This window comes from Gouania willdenowi, chromosome 8 (assembly GCF_900634775.1).
Source record: "Gouania willdenowi chromosome 8, fGouWil2.1, whole genome shotgun sequence".
Classification (NCBI taxonomy): domain Eukaryota; kingdom Metazoa; phylum Chordata; class Actinopteri; order Blenniiformes; family Gobiesocidae; genus Gouania; species Gouania willdenowi.
This window is the reverse complement of record NC_041051.1, coordinates 24,600,042-24,618,902: the sequence shown is the minus strand read 5'-3', so window position 1 is coordinate 24,618,902 and position 18,861 is coordinate 24,600,042. Positions and strand designations below refer to the sequence as shown.

The following is an 18,861-nucleotide window of genomic DNA, read 5'->3' as shown; positions in this document are numbered from 1 at the left end:
TATAATATCCACCTTTTTACACTATAAATGGAGGCATATTTCAACTTATATATATATATAATTCATGTAATCCACTATACATTCATCTGTCTAAACATACATACCCATTTATAATTTTATTTTGAAAACAAACCAGATGTTTTATTCTGTCTGTGCTCTACTTCCTGTCCCATACGAGCTGGAACTCGTACGCAGTGGAAATTGACACATTGACTAGAATGGAATTGTATCAGCTTCGTTGCAGTTATGCAGCACATATGAAGCAGTCATGCCTCCAGTGAAAATTGGGGGTTATTTGTAGTGCTAGTGACACAATTTGCTTCAGTAGTACAGTGTACTTGTGCACTACTAAACTAAAAATAAGTACATGTACTCCAAATATAAAGTAGTGGAGTTTAACTATGGTTGGTAACACTGATATCTACTGTAATTGAAGCTCAAACAGCTTTCCATAAAACAATGTGGAGACATTTTAAAGAAGTAAACTCACTACTCTGTGACGTGGGGACAAAGTCATCGTGTTTCAGCGAGGAAGTGATTTCTCCAGACTGAGCATCAGGCTCTCCTCCCTTAGCCTTTAGAGGCACACACACAAACACACAAATGGGTTAGAGCAGAGGTTCTTAAAGGTTATTCATGATCCTTTTTATGACCTTTTTTTACATCAAGTCATTAGTAGACCAGTGTTTTCCTCCCAAAAGTTCAGGATGAAGAAATTTAAAGTGGCCGTAAATTATAAGCAGGACAATAATGTCATGGTATGGTACAATTAAAGCTAACATAACATTGTGAATGGTGCTAAACATTTTCTAATAACAATTTTGTGATTGATTTATTGTGCGATTAAGTCGTTAACTCCTCCCACCTTTACCACATGCACTGCAGCGCTGTAGACTGTTATCGGACCGCTTTATATAAGGAAAAATGACAAACGTGTTGATCACCTTCTGTCTCCACTGAGGCTGAGTCGAGTTCTTGGTGGGAGACGAGACTTCCTGAGCTTCAAAGAGCTGATTGGTCTGAGAATGATATACAAAAACAACAACAAGCCTTTTACAGAAGGAGGGGCTTAGAAAAAAAAGCAATAGTTCACAAGGAAATAACTTTGTTAATTATCAGAAAGGATCACAGGGACACGCATGCACTGCAGCCTATTCCTTTTTCCGTCTGACAAAATATGTATTTATTTTTGTTTTTAAACCAAAATAAAAGCACATTCAATTGGAGACATTTTTCTTAAATCAGATGAAAACTCTTCCCCCATCTATAAGTTTTAGCTCAACTCTTTCATGCACAGTAAGACTCGCTGAGCCCTGACTGTGTCACCATCCCTGTTTTTCTTTCCTTGGACCACTGGATCAATACATCAGTATCAGCAAACATCAAAGCAGAACTTCAAAGAACAAAATCTGAGATGAAATCCAAAACTGGGCACAACAAAAAAAAAAAAAAGACAGAAAGGAGACAAACACACTTGACAAGCACACAGATCCCTCTGCAGGAGACACAACTGGCTTGTTAGGGGCAACCGAAGCTTCACGCAGCTCCATTAACATCCACATCCACCTGAAGCTGCAAACAAACACTTCAAATCAGACAAAGCCGCAGCCGGCCTGCCATGCAGCCGCTCTCACACAGTTACCTGATTGAAACACATGATATACTGAGGCGTATTGCTAGAAAAGACAGATGCAAAGACGGGCTCCTGGGAGAGAAGAGAGAGGGCCGAGCTAGAGCCGATTAACATCTACAAAGCTTGACTTTTTTGTGAAGGTTAAACATAAATGAGGGATTTTGAAGCATTAGCCATGGACTCACCCAGCACTGAGAATTGCTCCTCTGAAGATGAGGCTCATCAAACTCCTCCTGCAGAAGAGTGGGAAGAAAAATATAAATTAAACAATGTAAATGTATTTAAATGTCTTACAAGCACATTTTTCAGTGCTGAGAATGTATTCATCACGTCATCAACTGACCTCCGCTTACATTCCTCATTGCTCCCCGACACACTTAAGCTGCTCCCACTACATAAACACCACCCAGTCTGAATAGTTGCCACAGAAACTTGATCACAGTTGACAGGGAGTGTGATCTCCAGGTATGTAGCACATACCAAGCAGGGTGCTCCTGCTCTGAGAGGCTGAATCTGCGTTCTGATCAATGACAAACACCAAAATCTAAGCATAAGCCTTTCTTCATCAGGCTGAAGCTGTGAATCCTGGGAAATATCAGCTACCGTGTCAGATTTAGATCAGATTGGCTACAAGGCTGGATCCTCAACACCAGTGAAGAGATGCAACATTTCCCCTAAATTCCAAAGGAACCTAATCTGGGGATTCTTTAATCAATTTATTAAAAAATATCAACTTTTAATGGGAATTATTTATTGAAATTAATCACAAATAAGGAATAACTTTTAAATCACAGACATATTTTAGATGATTTTCCCATCTATAATTACTGTTAAAGGCCAATCTTAAATTTTAAATATTTCCCATGAATTCCCATGGAAATGACCAACTTTGAAAATTCACGGAATTTTGCAACACTAATTTAAATGTTGTGTATTTCAATTGTATAGTTTTTCATGGTCGTAACATTTATGTTTGGATACGATACAGGTGTTTAAAATGAGTCAAAATTTCCAGTTGATTGAAGTAAATGAACATGAAAAGTTTATATTTCTAAATATTCCTAAAATTCCTGAGCTTAAGTTCCCGTGGAAATTTACTAACTGCTAATGGGAAACAATCTTTAAAATAATCATTGAAGACATTTCATATACTTAGAGCACTTACAACCAGTGTTAATTTTGAAAAAAAAGTTTGATTTTAATTTAGTTTTATTCACTCACCAAAGACTGGGTTTATGTAAAAAATCACATTTCATTCTTTTAGTTTAGTTTTGGTTAAAATCTAGGCCGTGAAAATCAGTTTTAGTCTTTAAGTAATTTCAGTCACAATATATGGAAACAAACTTTTTCTTTTTTTTTTTTTTAAATCGGGATGAAATGTGCAGTCTGGATATGGAGTAATTAAAGAACTAACCCGACATAACTAAGAAAATTTCATAAAGGTCTGTCAATTAACCGAAACTAAGAATTTTTGAAATTCCGCCAATAATGAGAGACAAGGATTTTTAGTTTTTTTTTTTTAAACGTATCCGGAATCAGTGTATTTGATCCAGATCCCCTTCAAAATGTAATGGATTTTTCCAGGGCCTAAGGTCTATATTTGCTTAAAAAAACTAAACTAAATTTTAGAGAAAGAAAGTTTCTGGGGTCACCAGAAATGTGTGATATAAAAATGGGGTCATGACAAGACAAATGTTTGGGAACCACTGAGTTAGTGAGTCTGTGTCTTACTTTGTTTCTGCTGAAGTCCATCGTCTCCTGTGCTGTCTCTGTGGACTCTGTGATTCTTGGAGTTTCCTCACTGATCATCTCTCCTTGCTCTTCTTCATGTCTTGATTTCACAAAATATGAATCATTAGATAAATCAAAGCACAAAACAAACTGATGTGATTTAGAGAAATTATTTCCACCTACTGGACTCTTTCATCACAGCTGTGGCTGTGTTCCACAGAGGAGGTGGACTCTTCCTGGAGCTGGTTCAGACGTAGCCTCTCCTCCAGGTGAACATCCTGCTCTGATAAAGATGCTGTAGGCATGCAGGCAATGGTTTCCCTCCTGTTTCGGACCGTTTGCCTCCAAGGAGCAGCAGCCCCCGTCACCTTAGAAGCCTCGCGTCTCTGTCTCCGAGGTGGTGCAGAAGGTTCTGTCAACTCCCTCTCCTCCGTTCTTCTCTGCATGGCTGCTTCACCATCATCTCCCCCATTCTGCTCATGACTGGACACTGCATTCTGCCGACCGCCCTCAGTCCTTCGACTCTTTTTCAGGATTCCCCTCAACCCTGGCTCAGATTTGTAGCGCTGCAGGCTCTCCTGGGTTGAAGGAGTAAAGTCTTCTCGGTTGTGGCAGGAACCCGGGTCTAGCTGTGGCTGTGAGAGACGCAATTCACTTGGTTTCAGGTTGACAGACGAGTCCTGCTGTCTGTCAGACAGATGAGCAGACAAGTGGAGGACAGGAAGCTGAACAGGGCGTTTTTGGAGCTGAAGAGACACCACAAATGGGATTTATTTAGAATATCCAGTGGTGAGAATAGAAAAATAACTGTGCGGAATTTCTGATTGCGCCATTTTCTCTTTCTCACCATATCAACCTCCTCCACTGTGATTGGCTGGGTCCGATAGCGAGCTCCCTTCTGTCTTCGTCTCTCAGTGGGCCCCCCCTCGGCTGTGGCGGCTGCTTGCCTCCCTGGCAGGGACAGTTTGTTAAAGAGTGCCAGCTTCTCCCTCATGCTGAGCTTGCAGCTCTCATCTTCATCCTCCACCTTCTCAGCCGGAGTAAACTGAGCCTCAGATGCAGGTGATGGTTTGGAGTTGCTGCCAGGAAAGACAAAGTTTGGTTTCCCACATCAAAAGTCATTTCCCACATCAGGAGCCACTCAACATATAGGGGGACCAATGCAAGGTCGACTTCTGGGCAGGCAACAGAGTTAAACAAACACTGGTACCATTTTTAATATTAAACCAATACTGTTTCAGCATTAAAGCATTAGTCTATATCTCTTTTAATCCAAGAAGTGGGGCCTCATTTATAAAACAGTGTATGCACACCTGCAAGGGTTTTCCCCTTTGTAAAGTTTGCACAACTAAATTAACTTAATACCAAAGGTCAATCACCTCCATCCTGTCATGATAATTAACTTGCTGTGTTGGTAAGGACTCCATTTTATTTATTTATAATTAATCTGAAGTAAAAATTTCTTAATAATGCATCTGGATGCATTGTTAAAAGGTTTAAATTGCCAGTAGCTCAAATGTTTTCTTCTGTGTTTTGATTATGTTTAGAGGCAGAAAGTCCAGTGAACTCCAAACTGTAGTTTGGAGATCAAAATATCGCTTGCTCTAAATTTGTGCAGCCCTCAAAGTAAACACATTAACAGAAAAGCAGCAGAACAAATTGACTCAAATTACAGAAAAATACACAAAGACAAGAAAGATACCAAAAATTTGTCAAAAAAAAAAAAACAGAAAACATACAAAAATCAATAAAACAGCAAAAAAAAAAAAACGACTTTAAAAGCACAGAACAAAAATACACTAAATGAATCCAAAAAACAAGATTTTTCAAAATGTTTATCAACAAAATAAACACTGCCAAAGAGAAAAAGAAGGAAAAAAAGATTAGTTTAGAATACAGGCTTCAGGAAGGATACTTCATATTCTGTTTTTTAAGTAGGCCTGGCATTGATGAGTTTGGCTGATGGTGGATTCAAAACCAGCCAACAGCTATGTGTATTTACAGACTTTGTAAAAGCGCACACACACACACAAACAGGTAAGGGCCACAGCAATGGTCACATGAAATAGTTTCTCCTGAATGTCACCCCCCACCTGATCGCCACCATTTCTTCACAGGTGATTGGCTGAGTGAGGAAGCGACTATCGTTTCCGCGCCGCGTCCGGCGTTCATGACACACGCTACCAGTACGAGGCTTCAGCGGGGTTGGGGCATCGGACACTGAAGACTTCTCCAGCTCCTGCAGGGGAGGCAGGAAGCAATAACTTTAATCTCTACACACAGACACAGTATTTACAGCATGTGGATGCACACATTCAGGTGAAATAGCAACCTGGACGTCCAGCTGCTGAATAAAAGATGGAGAAACGCCATTAAAAACTCCCCTCCTGACGTCTGTTGTTCTATTTGTATGAGCAGATGGAGGGAGGGGTGGAGGGCTGTTAAAGCGGGTCGGGTGGACTCATGGCTGCTCAACGGGTCACAGTGTAACCAGAGAGCTGCTGGCTTTAGTTACTCAGCCTGCATGCTAATTATAAAACAGCTGCTGTGCTGGGTAAGGGCGCGGTGCTATCTGGCACATATTCACCTGATGGCACAGGACTAAAAGAAAACAGGAGCTCAGATGATAAAAGAAAATAAGCTCCTCTGAGAATCCAAGGATTCACCAAAATAAAGTTTAACATTGAAAGTAAATAAAGCTGCTTTTCCAACGAGGACTTACTTTAAACAGAGACATCTTCGCTGCCACGCTCATTTTGGCTCGGTCGTCTGTTTTTACATCAGCTGTGACACACAAAGACACAAATCATCATGTGGCAAAAGTTCAGAGATAAACACAGCAACAGTCGGTGGGAAGGTTGATTTGTGATGCGTTTCATATCGTCTCCTATCAGCTTTAAAGTGAACAGAGGCAGCCTGCAGAGCATGATATGTGGTACGACGTTTCACCAGGTGGTTTGTGTGATGATAACATTCACATGCTTAAATCAACATTTTAAATCACTTACTGATTTACTACCTTTGAGCAGACACATTTAATCCTCAGCAAATTTCTACCAAGATCTGAATTCATTGCTAATTCCTAAATAATTACGAGCGATTTCCTTTATTTTTTTTTTCAGGGGAAAGTAATGTTATTGAAAAACACTGTCTTTAACTAATAAAGTTAAGTTTATTATTATCCAAAGTGTAGGCCTCATAGATAAATCAAAAAACCTCAAATTGCCACTCAAAAGTTTGTTTTCATCTCCACTGTAAACACTGCGTTTGCTGACATTGTCGAAATGTTTGGTGTGTTGCATTGTGGGATGTGGAGTCCTATAGACAGATGCATAAAAGTGTTTTTACTTCATTCTTTCTGTGATTTCTTGTGTTTCTTCTCCAGATAAGGAGAGTGTTTGACTCCATTTTTGTTCCCAGTATTCCCAGTGATATCACCTCACTCTGCCATACATTCAAGTTCAGATGGATTCAGATCTTTTCACGTAAACCCCAAAATAAACATCCACATTTGTTTTACTGCAACATTCAGTGAAAACACCAGAAATGTCTTGGGAAATTACATTGGCAGTTTTTTGGGCAAACACAAGAAATCACAGTAAGAATGAAGTAAACACTTGCATCCATCTATAGGACCCATCCCATCCCACAATGCATTGCACCCAATTGTTCCAACAATGTCAATAACTGAGTGTTTACAGTGGAGATCTAAAACTTTTGAGCAGCGATTTCAACCTTTTTCATCTATATTTTCGAGCAAATGATCTTGGATTTATTGATGTGAAGCCTACACTGTTTTAACATTTTCATATATGCATAATTTATATTTTAGATCCTTGTTGGACTAGTTGGCTTTGTCCACCTCAAGTCCAGCAAATAGGACTTTGAACTTTACAACAGTTCAGCTGTTTATTGTAAAGACAATCTTTGTAAAGACAAGCTAATAAACGTTCCACAACGGGGTCAAGAATGGGCCCAACTTAGCTTCCCCTACATATTCTGTGAGACATTAAGCTGTCATCACTGGGGAGATAAAAGACAAATATAACCGAAGTTATTTTGTCTAATAAACTGACTAACTGTGAAAGTTAAAAGCATAGTTCAATGATTTATTTGTAAGTAGCAGAAATATTTCCCCAATGGTAAAGGACTTAAATAGGTTTTTAAATTCACGCTTTTGTTATCCAACAGTAAATTACTGCCAGTGTGACCCTTTCCCCTTTCTGTGTGAACAACGTAAACCAAGTTGAGTCGCATACTTACCTTTACTGTTGTCCTCCTCCTCTGCATCCACCACACTAAAGCAGAAAAAAGAAAACAAAAAGCGGTGGTCAAGTGACGCAATAATACAGGAAGGTAATGTCAATTATATTGATCCCATTCTGTTGCAATATGAGACATGTGTTTTAAATAGCTTTAAATCTAAATTATCATGTTAGTTTGGCTTAAATGTATTTATGTTTTATATTGGATGCCCTTCTTGAAACAACCCTCTGTATTTAATCAAGCTTGAGACTGGCACACAGGAGGACACTGGCCTGTGGCCCCTGGAGGCTACAGCACCAACAGTTAGGATAAAGGGCTTTGCTCAAAGGCCCATAACAATGGGCCACGGGTTCAAACCAATAACAGTCTGCTTCACTTCACCCATTGCCTCCAATCAACTGGATGATTCGTAACGAAGCACTTAAAAGATGGATTGAAATGTAATTTTACCACGGACTTTCTATGAGATTGGAAACACAAAGAGTAGTCCTGATGTGATGACAAACATGATATACAAGCATTGATGGATCTCAAATGGCAATGCCGAATATTCTTACTAAAAGTTAAGTTTCATTATTCAGCTTTAGACTGTTCTTATAAATTGCATTCATGGGATTGGTTGAGTATCGCTGAAAAGAAAAAGAAAAAAAAACTAATTCCTTTTTCTTCACAGAAAAAGCTCAGAAGTTTCCTCATCCATTGTGTGTTGCGTTTTTTCTTCATCTACTTTATCTTAAAAAGAGTAACTACACCCTAAAACCTGCTGAAAACAAACGTATTTGATGTATTTGGTATGAAGTAGTGTTGTTGATTGATCCTTGTCCAACTCTTGACATTTTGGTAAAAATTGGGCGTATTTTGTTGTAAAAACGTAAGAGTGACTGCCCTCTATGGGTTGAAACACAGCTATTACAATCACATTTGGCTGAAAATGGAGGTTTGTGACATTTTGGATTGTAGATGGAGAGGTTTAGGGAGTATTGAGTAGCTAGTTAGCATACCTTAGAATGATCTTTTAAGACTCCACAGTATAAACTGGGCCCGCCTTAACTGCTCCAAGAGCTCCACCCATAATCAAGGCATTTTTCTTCATTTTCAGCCTATACTCCCATCAGCCAAAACCTCTGGGTTTAGTTCATCTTTAATCCGTGCAGTTCAGACTCATACTAGTCCAATCTCATCACAGCGTCTATTCCTACCTGCTGCTCTCCTCCATCTCATAGGCTGTGATTGGCTGCGTCCTGAAACGTTCATTATTCTTACGACCACCTGATGCCCCGGCGTGATAACGACGGGAGCGACGCCGACCTGCGTCAGACTCTTGATTTACAGCCAGGTCAAGAGAGGCCGAAGTCTGAGTAGCATCAGGCCTGATAGCATCAACACAAACAGATGAAGCCGTCACCACAGCTTAGTCAGTCACTCACACACACACACACGGGTGACCTTACACTTTAACGGCCTGGGCTCCACTCTCAGCCTGCTGCAGAAGAGCACTTCTCAACTGGCCCACTGACACCCGAGTGTGGAGGTGAAGGGTGTCGAGGTCCCCCTCCCCACTAGGCATGCTGGATGAGGCATCACGCTCCTGCCTGGAGGAGAGAGGGATGAAAAGAGGTGAAGCTACAGAAGCTACAGCTGCTGATGGTCAACTACAAACAGGTGTTGAATGGAGAGGATGAAACCTTTCTATTTTGGATGTCTTAACGTATGCTGGCTAAGGAGTTACAACAATGTGAGAGAGGTCAGTGACTGACACCTGAATTAGACCGTTCTGTTTAAATTAGCCACAAGTCTGCAGAGCAACAACTGAAGACATGAATCCAGGTCTGCAGAACTGTGCCTGAAGCAGCACTAAATGCTAACATACCATCAACATCAAACCAATATGCCTGGACAATATATCAAGATATATCGAGTTTTCTATTTTTTCTGATACGGCAAACTACAATATCAAATATCCCTTTTTTATTTTATAGTTTATTTTGTATTAAAATACTTGTTTTAGGAGTTGCTCCTTTTATTACTTCTCAGAACAGCATGAAAATCACAGATGGATTTCCGAGTGCATTCTAATCCAGACCTTCCCCTAAACCAGCCACACTACAGAACTCACTCACACGTGCTGTCCCTTATAGGAGAAAAAGGCAGAAGTGGAACATATTGTGCAGCTGTTTGTTGATAAATATGCCTGTGTGGCATATTGCAACAGAATTATCTAATTTCTTTCCTATTTTTTTGGTTACCTTGTTAGGCTTCCTAATCCATAAAAATATAGGTTTTATGTTTCTGGTGTGGGCGTCAGCCTTTTTTGTGTCAGTATACGCCGCGATTTAATTTTTTTTTTTGTAAATGATAAAATGGTGAAAAAGCGTGATATGAAACATATTTTAATAATTGTTAACTACATATGTGTAGAACTATACAGTTCTTCAGTTTCTTGTTAAATTATAATTTACATTATAGAATTTTCATGGCAATTACAATTGCAAAGACAATTATCTTAAATTAATTACAATTCAATTATATGACAGGAACAGATTTTTTAACCCTGCCAGTTAGTGGTCAAATCATTTAGGGAGCGATGGTTTTCATGTCTGTGGAGGAGACAAAAAGAAACACACACACTTGAACCCACAGCCTTCTACCTGAGAGCAACACAGCATTTAACACTCACGTTCTCAGGGAGTCAGACTCTGGATGAGTTCCCTCCAAACCATTCGAGACATCCTGGATTTTCCCATTGACTTGCTCACTGTGGCCCTCAGAGTTCTGAGCGTCGTGAGGTTTATCAGTTGGCACCACTTCCTCATCCCTCCTCACACACTTTGAGGGAAGTTCCTCAGGGATGCCGAAGCGTTGGGCCAGCTCTCGCCTCCTCTCTGCCTTATAGCGAGCAATTCGCTCAGACCTGGACTCCAGGGCTGGGTTCTCCATGGTGTATCTCAGGAGGATGCAGATGGTTACCTAATCCTCACACAAAAACTAACAAGATGGACTTCTCCTTCTCCACCTTTTAGATAAGGAAAAACACTAAGGCTGGAATTTCTCAGTGAATATCAGACTCCATCAGAGTCTTCATTGATCCAGGTCCAAAAACGGTTTCCTCCTCAGAGAGAGAGAAGATCATCCTGAAAGATTAAAGAACACAAGCTGCATGTTCACTCACAGTTTGATAACTCTAAAACATCTGTACACCAAATAGCAGTCACATTCTATGGTTTAAAAGATTAAAAAAATTAAAACATTTTTATATCCTAAGGTGTGGTACACACTAAAATGAGTATAAGGCAGGATGTATGGATCAAACTCCATAGTGACACCACGGTAGTTAGTAGAACTGCAGCCATGATCCAAAAATGCATATATGTGCATCCCTCCCAGGTAGAGTTAGAACTGCGCCTGCAAGAGGCGAAAAACAAAATCGCGGTGCAAAAAAAGTGTTTATTTCATTGAAAATGTGGCATCAGCGGACGCGTTTTATTCCCCCGAGTTTTAAGAAATATATTTATGACCTATTTAATGCGTTTAGAAGAAAAAGGCTGAATTTGCTTAACATTTTGCGTCCAAAACAGCAGTACAAAATGTATCACACAATCTTTTCAAGGCAAGAGGTAGAAATGTGTGTGGGCTCATTCTCTTTGGTTTAGAATGCTGAACCACCAATTAGCATTAAAAAAAACTTAAAATAAATGTTTATTTTTTCTCAAATCCTGCTCCATGCTGCTTTAAGGATTTTTTTAATCTGTTACAGACCAACACATGAAGATAAAATTATCAACAGTATTGCATACTGTGTGTGTATACTCAACACACACAGAACCATTCTGTCCAACCCCTGATCATCCTCAAAGATTGAGAGATGAGATTAAACGGGATCCAACAACATGATTTAATGCTGTGTTCCAAACAACCCAATTCAAAATTTTCCGACTTCCTACTTGAAAAGGTGACTGAACACCACCTGAAGACGGAGCTCCCTACTTGGTAAAGTCAGGGGGGAATAAAAACGTAATACTGTAGCGGTCAGCCCTGTGTGAAATATTTTGATGTGCTGCTGCTGAACTCGGAGATTGGAATTTTAAACTCGGAAAAGCAGAGTTCTGAGTTACCTTAAACGCAGCATTATGTATCAGCTCACTTCTTGATTGGCTACATTCTGTTCCACGTCACAAAATCATGAGTTGGGAGTTATTGGCTTTCCTTACACACGAGGAGTTTTGGTTGTAAATATTTAACAGGTTTAATATTTACGATTGTTGACCCCGACCCTTTTCAGAGCAGATTATCAGGAAAAATTCACTCCAGTCTAAACACACCTCACAGGATCATCTTATAAAACAATAGATAAACTGGTGTCTGCCGTTCTCGGCATGTACCCGCTTAAGCCATTCTATAAAACGTATTTATTAGATCCAACACTATTGATGGGGTTAAGAGGTCACTGATGAGCTGCTGCCTTCTTAGTGCTTCATTATAAAAATCTCTTGAAAAGTCCACTGCCTCTTCTTGTGCTCTGGTCTTTGTAAGATGACCTGTACCAGCCTGCAGTGCCATGCAGGAATCTCCCCTTGCACTGAAACTCAACACCAACACTTCAACAGATCCAGACCTCGACTGCACCGAGTCCAAAGACTTTAGTTTACACACTTGTCTATGATCAGCTGAAGCAGCCGTTTATAGTCATGCATGACAATGACATCCATGTAAACACCAATGCAAATCTAAACAGATATGGTCCCATATGCAGTGTCATATTTGCACCCTCATGTTTCCTGGCAACAAGGACACACAAACACTAGCAAAGAGGAAAGTCCCAGCTGCCTTCACTGTTGCCAACAACAGACGCAAACCGTGTAAAAATAGTAATAATACGAATACGGTATAATTCTTAACACATGATTGAAATGGTGCAGAGATAAGTAGAAAAATATTTCTGCGTGTGCATATAGAGCCGTGCGCTCTCTAAATCTATGGATGTCAGCATTCCTGGTGCAGGAAGCACAATGGAGTGGGAACAAAGAGGGGTGAGCCACGGACTTGTAGGCGGGGGGGGTGGCAGTGGTGGCAGCATTAATGCTACAATTTCAGTGTTTACTCTCGTCACTTTCAATGCTGCCCATTTGGGCTTTGATGAAGTATAGATGGAGCAGAACACATGCACTGATATCCAGAAATAGAAAAAACAACTAACTGAGGCCTCATGCAGCTGATCAACCTGCCAATGTACATCAAATGACACAACCCCAAAAGTAACCTTCCATAAATAAACAAAGAAGGACCCTATTAAATTGCTCATGGGTGTAATCCAAGTATCAAGTATCGGAAACCTCCTTTTGTTAGAATATATAAATAAAAATAAATCTTATCCCTCAAATGTACGAGTAAAGGCATACGTTTTCTGAGTGAAAGCAGAAACAACAGAATAATATTGGTTTGATATATTTTAGTTTGTTTTCTTCAATTCTCGACATTGTATAAGGACATAACTGGTAACAGAAGCATAATGCATCTGGAATTAAGGGCTCTAATTTTCCAGTTTCAAAATTTCCCAAATTCTGTTTCAGGATTTACCCATTACCCTGGAGACTTTTTAGTGAGTTAGTAGGACATCCTGACAGTAAGGAGTTACAATAATCCAATCTAGATGTAACAAATGCATGGATTAGTTTTTCAACATCACACTGGGCCAAGATGTTCCTGATTTTAGAGATATTACAGAAGTGGAAGAAGGCTGTCCTTGTGATTTGTTTAATATGAGAGTTAAAAGTTAAGTCAGTATCAAAGATAACGCCTAAGTTTGTTACTGTGGTGCTGGGTGACAGAGTATTGCCATCCAGAGACACTATTTGCACTGATATTTTCTCTCTGAGGTGTTTTGGACCAAATAAAATCACTTCGGTTTTATCCTGGTTAAGAAGGAGAAAGTTACGGCTCCAGGATGTGACGTCTTTAAGACAAGCTTGGAGTTTTAATAACTGATTAGTTTCGTTAGATTTCATTGACAGATAAAGCTGTGTATCATCTGCATAGCAATGGGAATTTATATTATGCTCTCTGATAATGTTAACTAGTGGAAGCATATATAATGTAAATAGTATTGGTCCCAAAACTGAGCCTTGTGGAACTCCATAATTTACTCTGGCGTGCACTGAGGAGAGATTATGAACATGAACAAAGTGGGTTCTGTCTGATAGCAATAGATAATGATCCACTGTATCGAAGGCTGCACTGAGATCTAAGAGCACAAGAACTGAGACCAACCCTGTCTGAGGCTGAGAGGAGATCATTGGTTACTTTTACTAAGGCAGTCTCTGGGCTGTGATGGGCTCTAAAGCCAGACTGAAAGCTCTCGTATGAATTGTTCCTATGTAGGTGATCGCATAGTTGACTTGAGATGATTTTTTAAAGAATTTAGGAAATCCTTGGATCAAGGAGAGGTTTTTTTAAGGAGAGGTTTGATTACAGCAGTTTTAAAGGCCTGTAGCACATAACCCGTTACTAGAGATGAGTTAATCCAGTTCATCATATTAGTGCTAATTAGTGAAAGAACATCTTTAAATAGTGGCATTGGGGTTGGATCTAAAAGACAGGTTGTTGGTTTAGAAGCACCAACTACTGAGGTCAGTTTAGATAGACCAATTGGAGTGAAACTATGTATATAAAAGCTGCATGTTGGGGATATTTCAGGAGCCCTTTTGTTCAAGAAATTATTGAGCACGTTGATAGCTACTCTCTGTTGAGATATCATATGGATCAGAGGTAAGCAATGATGGAGCTAAATCTTTAAATCTCGCTACAGCTTTTTCAGACAGTGATTTACTATGGTGTACTCATCTCTCAGAGTTTAAGCAGGCTGATATTCTAAATTCAAAGGATAACAAGAAGTGAAAGTATAGGATTTTGAGGATATATTGTCAGGTGATCAATATCTAAACCATATGTTAGAACAAGGTCCAGGGCATGATTAAGATTAGTTGATTTGTTTACATTCTGAGTAAAGCCGATTGAAATTCATAGTGAGATTTTAAAAAAAAATGTGTTTAGGCTGTTTTCATCATCAACATGAATGTTGAAGTCACTTACTATGATAGCTTTATCAGTGGTCAGCACCAGATCAGTGAGAAAGTCAAAGAATTCAGAGAGAAACTCTGAAAATGGATCAGGAGGACGGTAAACTATAACCAATAAAGTAGATTTTTCTATTTTGTTTTTGGGATTACAAATTTCAAGAGAGAGGCTTTCGATAAATTGTGGTTAAGTTTGGTTTTTGGGGTGACTGATAAGCTTGAGTAAAAAACTGCTGCCACTCCACCTCCCCGACCACTCTCATGGGGAATATTGTGATTCCATAACTGGGAGGGCTGGCTTGATTAGGAGCAACAGAATCTTCATTTTTGAGCCAAGTTTCAGTGAGGCATAATAAACCTAATTTATGGTCAGCTATAAGATAACTCACCAAGAAAGATTTAGACAAAAGCGATCTGATATTTAATTGTCCACATTTAATAGCTTGCGGGAAGAGGGTGTTAGGAGTGTGTGTGGGCTTGTTATACTGAAATCTTGCCTCTGGGGTTGTGGTGGTCAGATCTTACTTAGCTTAGTATTACGGTCTGATCTTAAATATTTGCAAAAACCAAATCAAAGCACATGTGCCATATTGGATGACAGTGTTGTACTTGAGACCGGTCTTGGTTTTGAAATCACATTTTGGAGATCTTGGCCTTGGACTGGCCAAACTGTGGATTTGTATCAAGCACTGATCTGCTGTTCTTCAACTTCATTATTGTGATAATAAGGAGACACACTGGGAACTGTTCCTGATTAATTCATGTTTTAATTTGGCTTTGAACATTTAGCGTTAACTCACTTTTTCATTGTCTAATGTGTCAGAAACCTACAAACACTGGGACATCAGTCCATCTTATTTCTATCAGAAATCCCTCTAAACACTTACTTTAGGTCCTATTTCACCTCATTTGTAAGAATTTAGTTGAACAAATTTGCCAAGATTTGAGATTTTTGCATGTTGTGCTTTGAAAAAGTTGCAGACTTGTTTTTGTTTGTCAAATGTATTCAAAAGAAAACTAAAATTAAAGAGAGAATGATCTGTAAGTTTAACCTTGACGTGGTTTTTAAAATAGATTCTTATGGTCTTGGTCTTGACTCCCAAAAGTCTTGAACGTGGAGACAGAGGTGCACTGGGACAAAGATTAAGCCCTGGCATTTTGTGTCCAGACCAGCCTATGACATTATCAGCGTACACCACATAGAAGTCCACAAATCTCTCGCCGTCTTCTCTCATGCAAACTACAGAGTCTCATTCTTTTGATAGCAGTTAACAAATAAAGCACGAAGCTCAAGGACAAAAACTGACAGCTATCAATCAATCAATCTTTATTCATTATAGTGTCAAATCACAACAGAAGTTATGTCATGACTGGGGTGAGAACAGGCAGGGTCGTTTCTAGCTTTGTGGGGTCTTAATCAAAGATACTAGGATGGAAAAATGTGTAATCCGTTAAATCCCAATTTGTGGTCCGGGACCCCCCGGGATTCCTTTTTCCTATTTCTTTGTCTATTTTTGACACTTACCCAAATTTTTGCCATTTAAACCTTTTTTTTTTTGCCAATTTTCATCCAAACAATCTGTCTTTTGCCAAATAAATACCCGTCATTTCCTTTTCCCCTAGATTTTGTTGTGCATTTTTACCATTGTTTGCTACAGTTTGCCTATTTAAGTGACCTTTTACCATTACATACCACCTGTTTCCTCTTTTTCTGGTATTTTTTTTGCCACTCGACTGCTTTTTGCCAATTTAGTCACTTTAAAATGACTAGTGATGGTGGGTAGCAGCCCACCTACCAGAGACCACTGGCCAAGCAGATCAAGAATCCTCAGATTTAGGGAGCACCAATGAGCCGAGCCATAGACACTGGTTACTACATCATCATCATCTGTCCAGACCAAAACCAAAGTAATATCAAAGTCTTACAGTACAATGTGTTAGCCTACACTTGTACAAGATCATTTGACTTTTTCAAGGATTCTCTATTGAAGGGAAACACCCTCAAGGCTAAAAAACAGGGATCATAGACTTCTAATCCAGCAACAAAACCTTGAAATCAACTGATTTTCTTGCTTCTGTAATGTGATGAAATTTGAATTATTGTTGGAATAATTCTAGTTGTTTTTAAGTTACATATTAAAGTAGACAGATAATGAAAGGGTCTTATTGTAGCACAGTAAACCTGATTAAAAACCAGGATTTATTTTACACAATCCCGCTGAGCTACCTGCTCTAAAGCCCATGCGTAGATCTCTATAATTCAAGGCCAAATTCCCAGAAAGCTTTGCTGCATGCCAGCAGTGGACCTGTGTACATTCTCAGTCATGATTGTGGATGGATTCCCACCATCAGCGTCTCTGGACCCTGTTAAGCCTTTAAACGAAGTGTGCTGGTTCTTTAGGGCTCTGAGAAGCTTTCTGTCAGCTTTCTGATGCTCCCACTACCATAATCCCCACTTTAGTTCACACTGGCAGCCTGTGTGATTTACACAAGGTGTGAACCGGTCACACATTCACTGGCTTGGTTTTATCTACAAGGCAATTCTTGGTTTGGTGTCTCCCTACCTTTGTAGTCATGTGACCCAGAAACCCAGAAGTAACTACAGTCTGCGGTCTAAAGACTTGTTTTTAGTCACGGTTCCAACCATCTGTATGGAACTGGGGCTAAAAAAAAAGCATTCATGTGTTCTGCTCCATGTTTATGGAATGCTGTACAGACAGAGAGTTGGTCTCATTGGGAGAGTTTGGAACCCTTTTACACCTGGAAACAAAAACTTCACCATGTTCTTGTTTTATCCAATTTATTTTCAACTATTTGGAAGCTTTTATAGTTTTATCTTCCATCACATCCACTCGCACAATACTTGACTTACTTCAAACTCCAACTTCATCACCAATCGTCACCAATACCAACTGCTTAAAAATGTCCGTCTTTTTTAGAGCTTTAAACTTATGTAACAAATTGCCTATGGACCTGAAAGACACGTCAACTTTTACGCATATTTATCTTTTTTTTTTTTTTACCAATCTTAATGTATATATCATGTATTTTTTTAATGTATTTAAAATGTGTACCTTTTTATGTAATGCGCCTGTATATTTTTAACTGTCTTTCATTTTTTTGTTCTTACATGTACTAGAATCTTTGTTTTTATTTTTAATGGACTCTGGTGGAAGCTAATGGGGATCCAATGAACAAATAAACTCTAATTCTGTGATTTTACTTTTCACTGTTTTTCATGTACTTGTCTTCAGTGCTATGTATTTATTTGTTTGTTTTAAGAACATTTTAGTATTATTTTTGACACTGTAAACTTGTTTTTATGTACTGTTTGCCAGGACACACTTGTAAGAGGTTCTTCTGACTGATTAAATAAAGGCTAATGAAATAAATAAATTCAAAAAATTTAAAAAAAGAAATTTATAAAGTCATTTTTTAAACTCTTGTTCTAACACGTGGTTTTAACTAAAGGAGAAACATTCAATCAACACAATAGTGGAGCCAATAATTAGAAGTGAAATTTAGTAGCAACCATGTTTAAAATACATTGATCTCAGCTAGAAGTTGAGTTTTTTTTTTTTAGCCGACATTTAAAACAAGTGCACAGCCTCCACTTCAGATGCTCAAACGACGCTAAAAAGGTGACCTGAACATTAGAAAAAAGTATCCAAACATCCTCCTCATGTGACTTTTTGAATGTTTTTCGACGGTGAAATAAAGTTTTACAGACACCTGTTGGATTAGAAAGTGTTAATTACTCGCCTGCACACACACAGCGGAGGGAGGTCCACACACAGCCGGGCTTTGGTGCCTTCCTGCCGGGCTCTGCGGTCAGTGGCCGGGCCCGTCCCCACGCACTGAGCTCGGACACGGACTCTCTCCAAATGTAGGCACAGCAGCAGCTGTGGACGGCTCTCCGTATTAAGGGCTCGAGTATAAATAGACGGACACCAAGTTCGACACACTGAAACAACGGTTCTCAAACTGAGGGGCGCGCCCCCGAGAAGGAAATGTGGTGACGTCATAACGACATAGGCGTTTTAAAGAGTGCTGATATATCCTACTCGAGTAGAAGTACTGTTATGTGATTGAAATTGTACTTGAGTATAATTAACTTAAGTCATACATAAAATACTCAAATACAAGTAAAAAGTTTATTTT

At 39.2% G+C, this 18,861-nt stretch overlaps 1 protein-coding gene across 3 annotated transcripts in view; it reads right to left on the bottom strand.

Annotated features, from left to right (window-relative positions):
* The window catches only part of LOC114468002 (supervillin-like), a 31,113-nt gene extending 12,499 nt beyond the window's left edge, over window positions 1-18,614 (bottom strand). The window contains exons 1-15 of one of the 3 annotated variants that reach the window (XM_028454597.1): window positions 18,463-18,614; window positions 10,737-10,761; window positions 10,308-10,643; window positions 9,082-9,222; window positions 8,830-9,000; window positions 7,628-7,662; window positions 6,087-6,148; window positions 5,458-5,603; window positions 4,212-4,443; window positions 3,548-4,110; window positions 3,365-3,464; window positions 1,819-1,866; window positions 1,643-1,705; window positions 945-1,019; window positions 491-575 (exon numbers count right to left, since the gene is read on the bottom strand). In XM_028454597.1, the coding sequence (XP_028310398.1) occupies window positions 491-575; window positions 945-1,019; window positions 1,643-1,705; window positions 1,819-1,866; window positions 3,365-3,464; window positions 3,548-4,110; window positions 4,212-4,443; window positions 5,458-5,603; window positions 6,087-6,148; window positions 7,628-7,662; window positions 8,830-9,000; window positions 9,082-9,222; window positions 10,308-10,567 (1,981 nt within the window). In that variant the 5' untranslated portion in view covers window positions 10,568-10,643; window positions 10,737-10,761; window positions 18,463-18,614. Of the gene's footprint in view, window positions 1-490; window positions 576-944; window positions 1,020-1,642; window positions 1,706-1,818; window positions 1,867-3,364; window positions 3,465-3,547; window positions 4,111-4,211; window positions 4,444-5,457; window positions 5,604-6,086; window positions 6,149-7,627; window positions 7,663-8,829; window positions 9,001-9,081; window positions 9,223-10,307; window positions 10,762-18,462 lie in introns of those variants that run through there. The other 2 variants (XM_028454596.1, XM_028454598.1) reach the window with 2 other exon arrangements.
* Window positions 18,615-18,861: the final 247 nt, after the last annotated feature.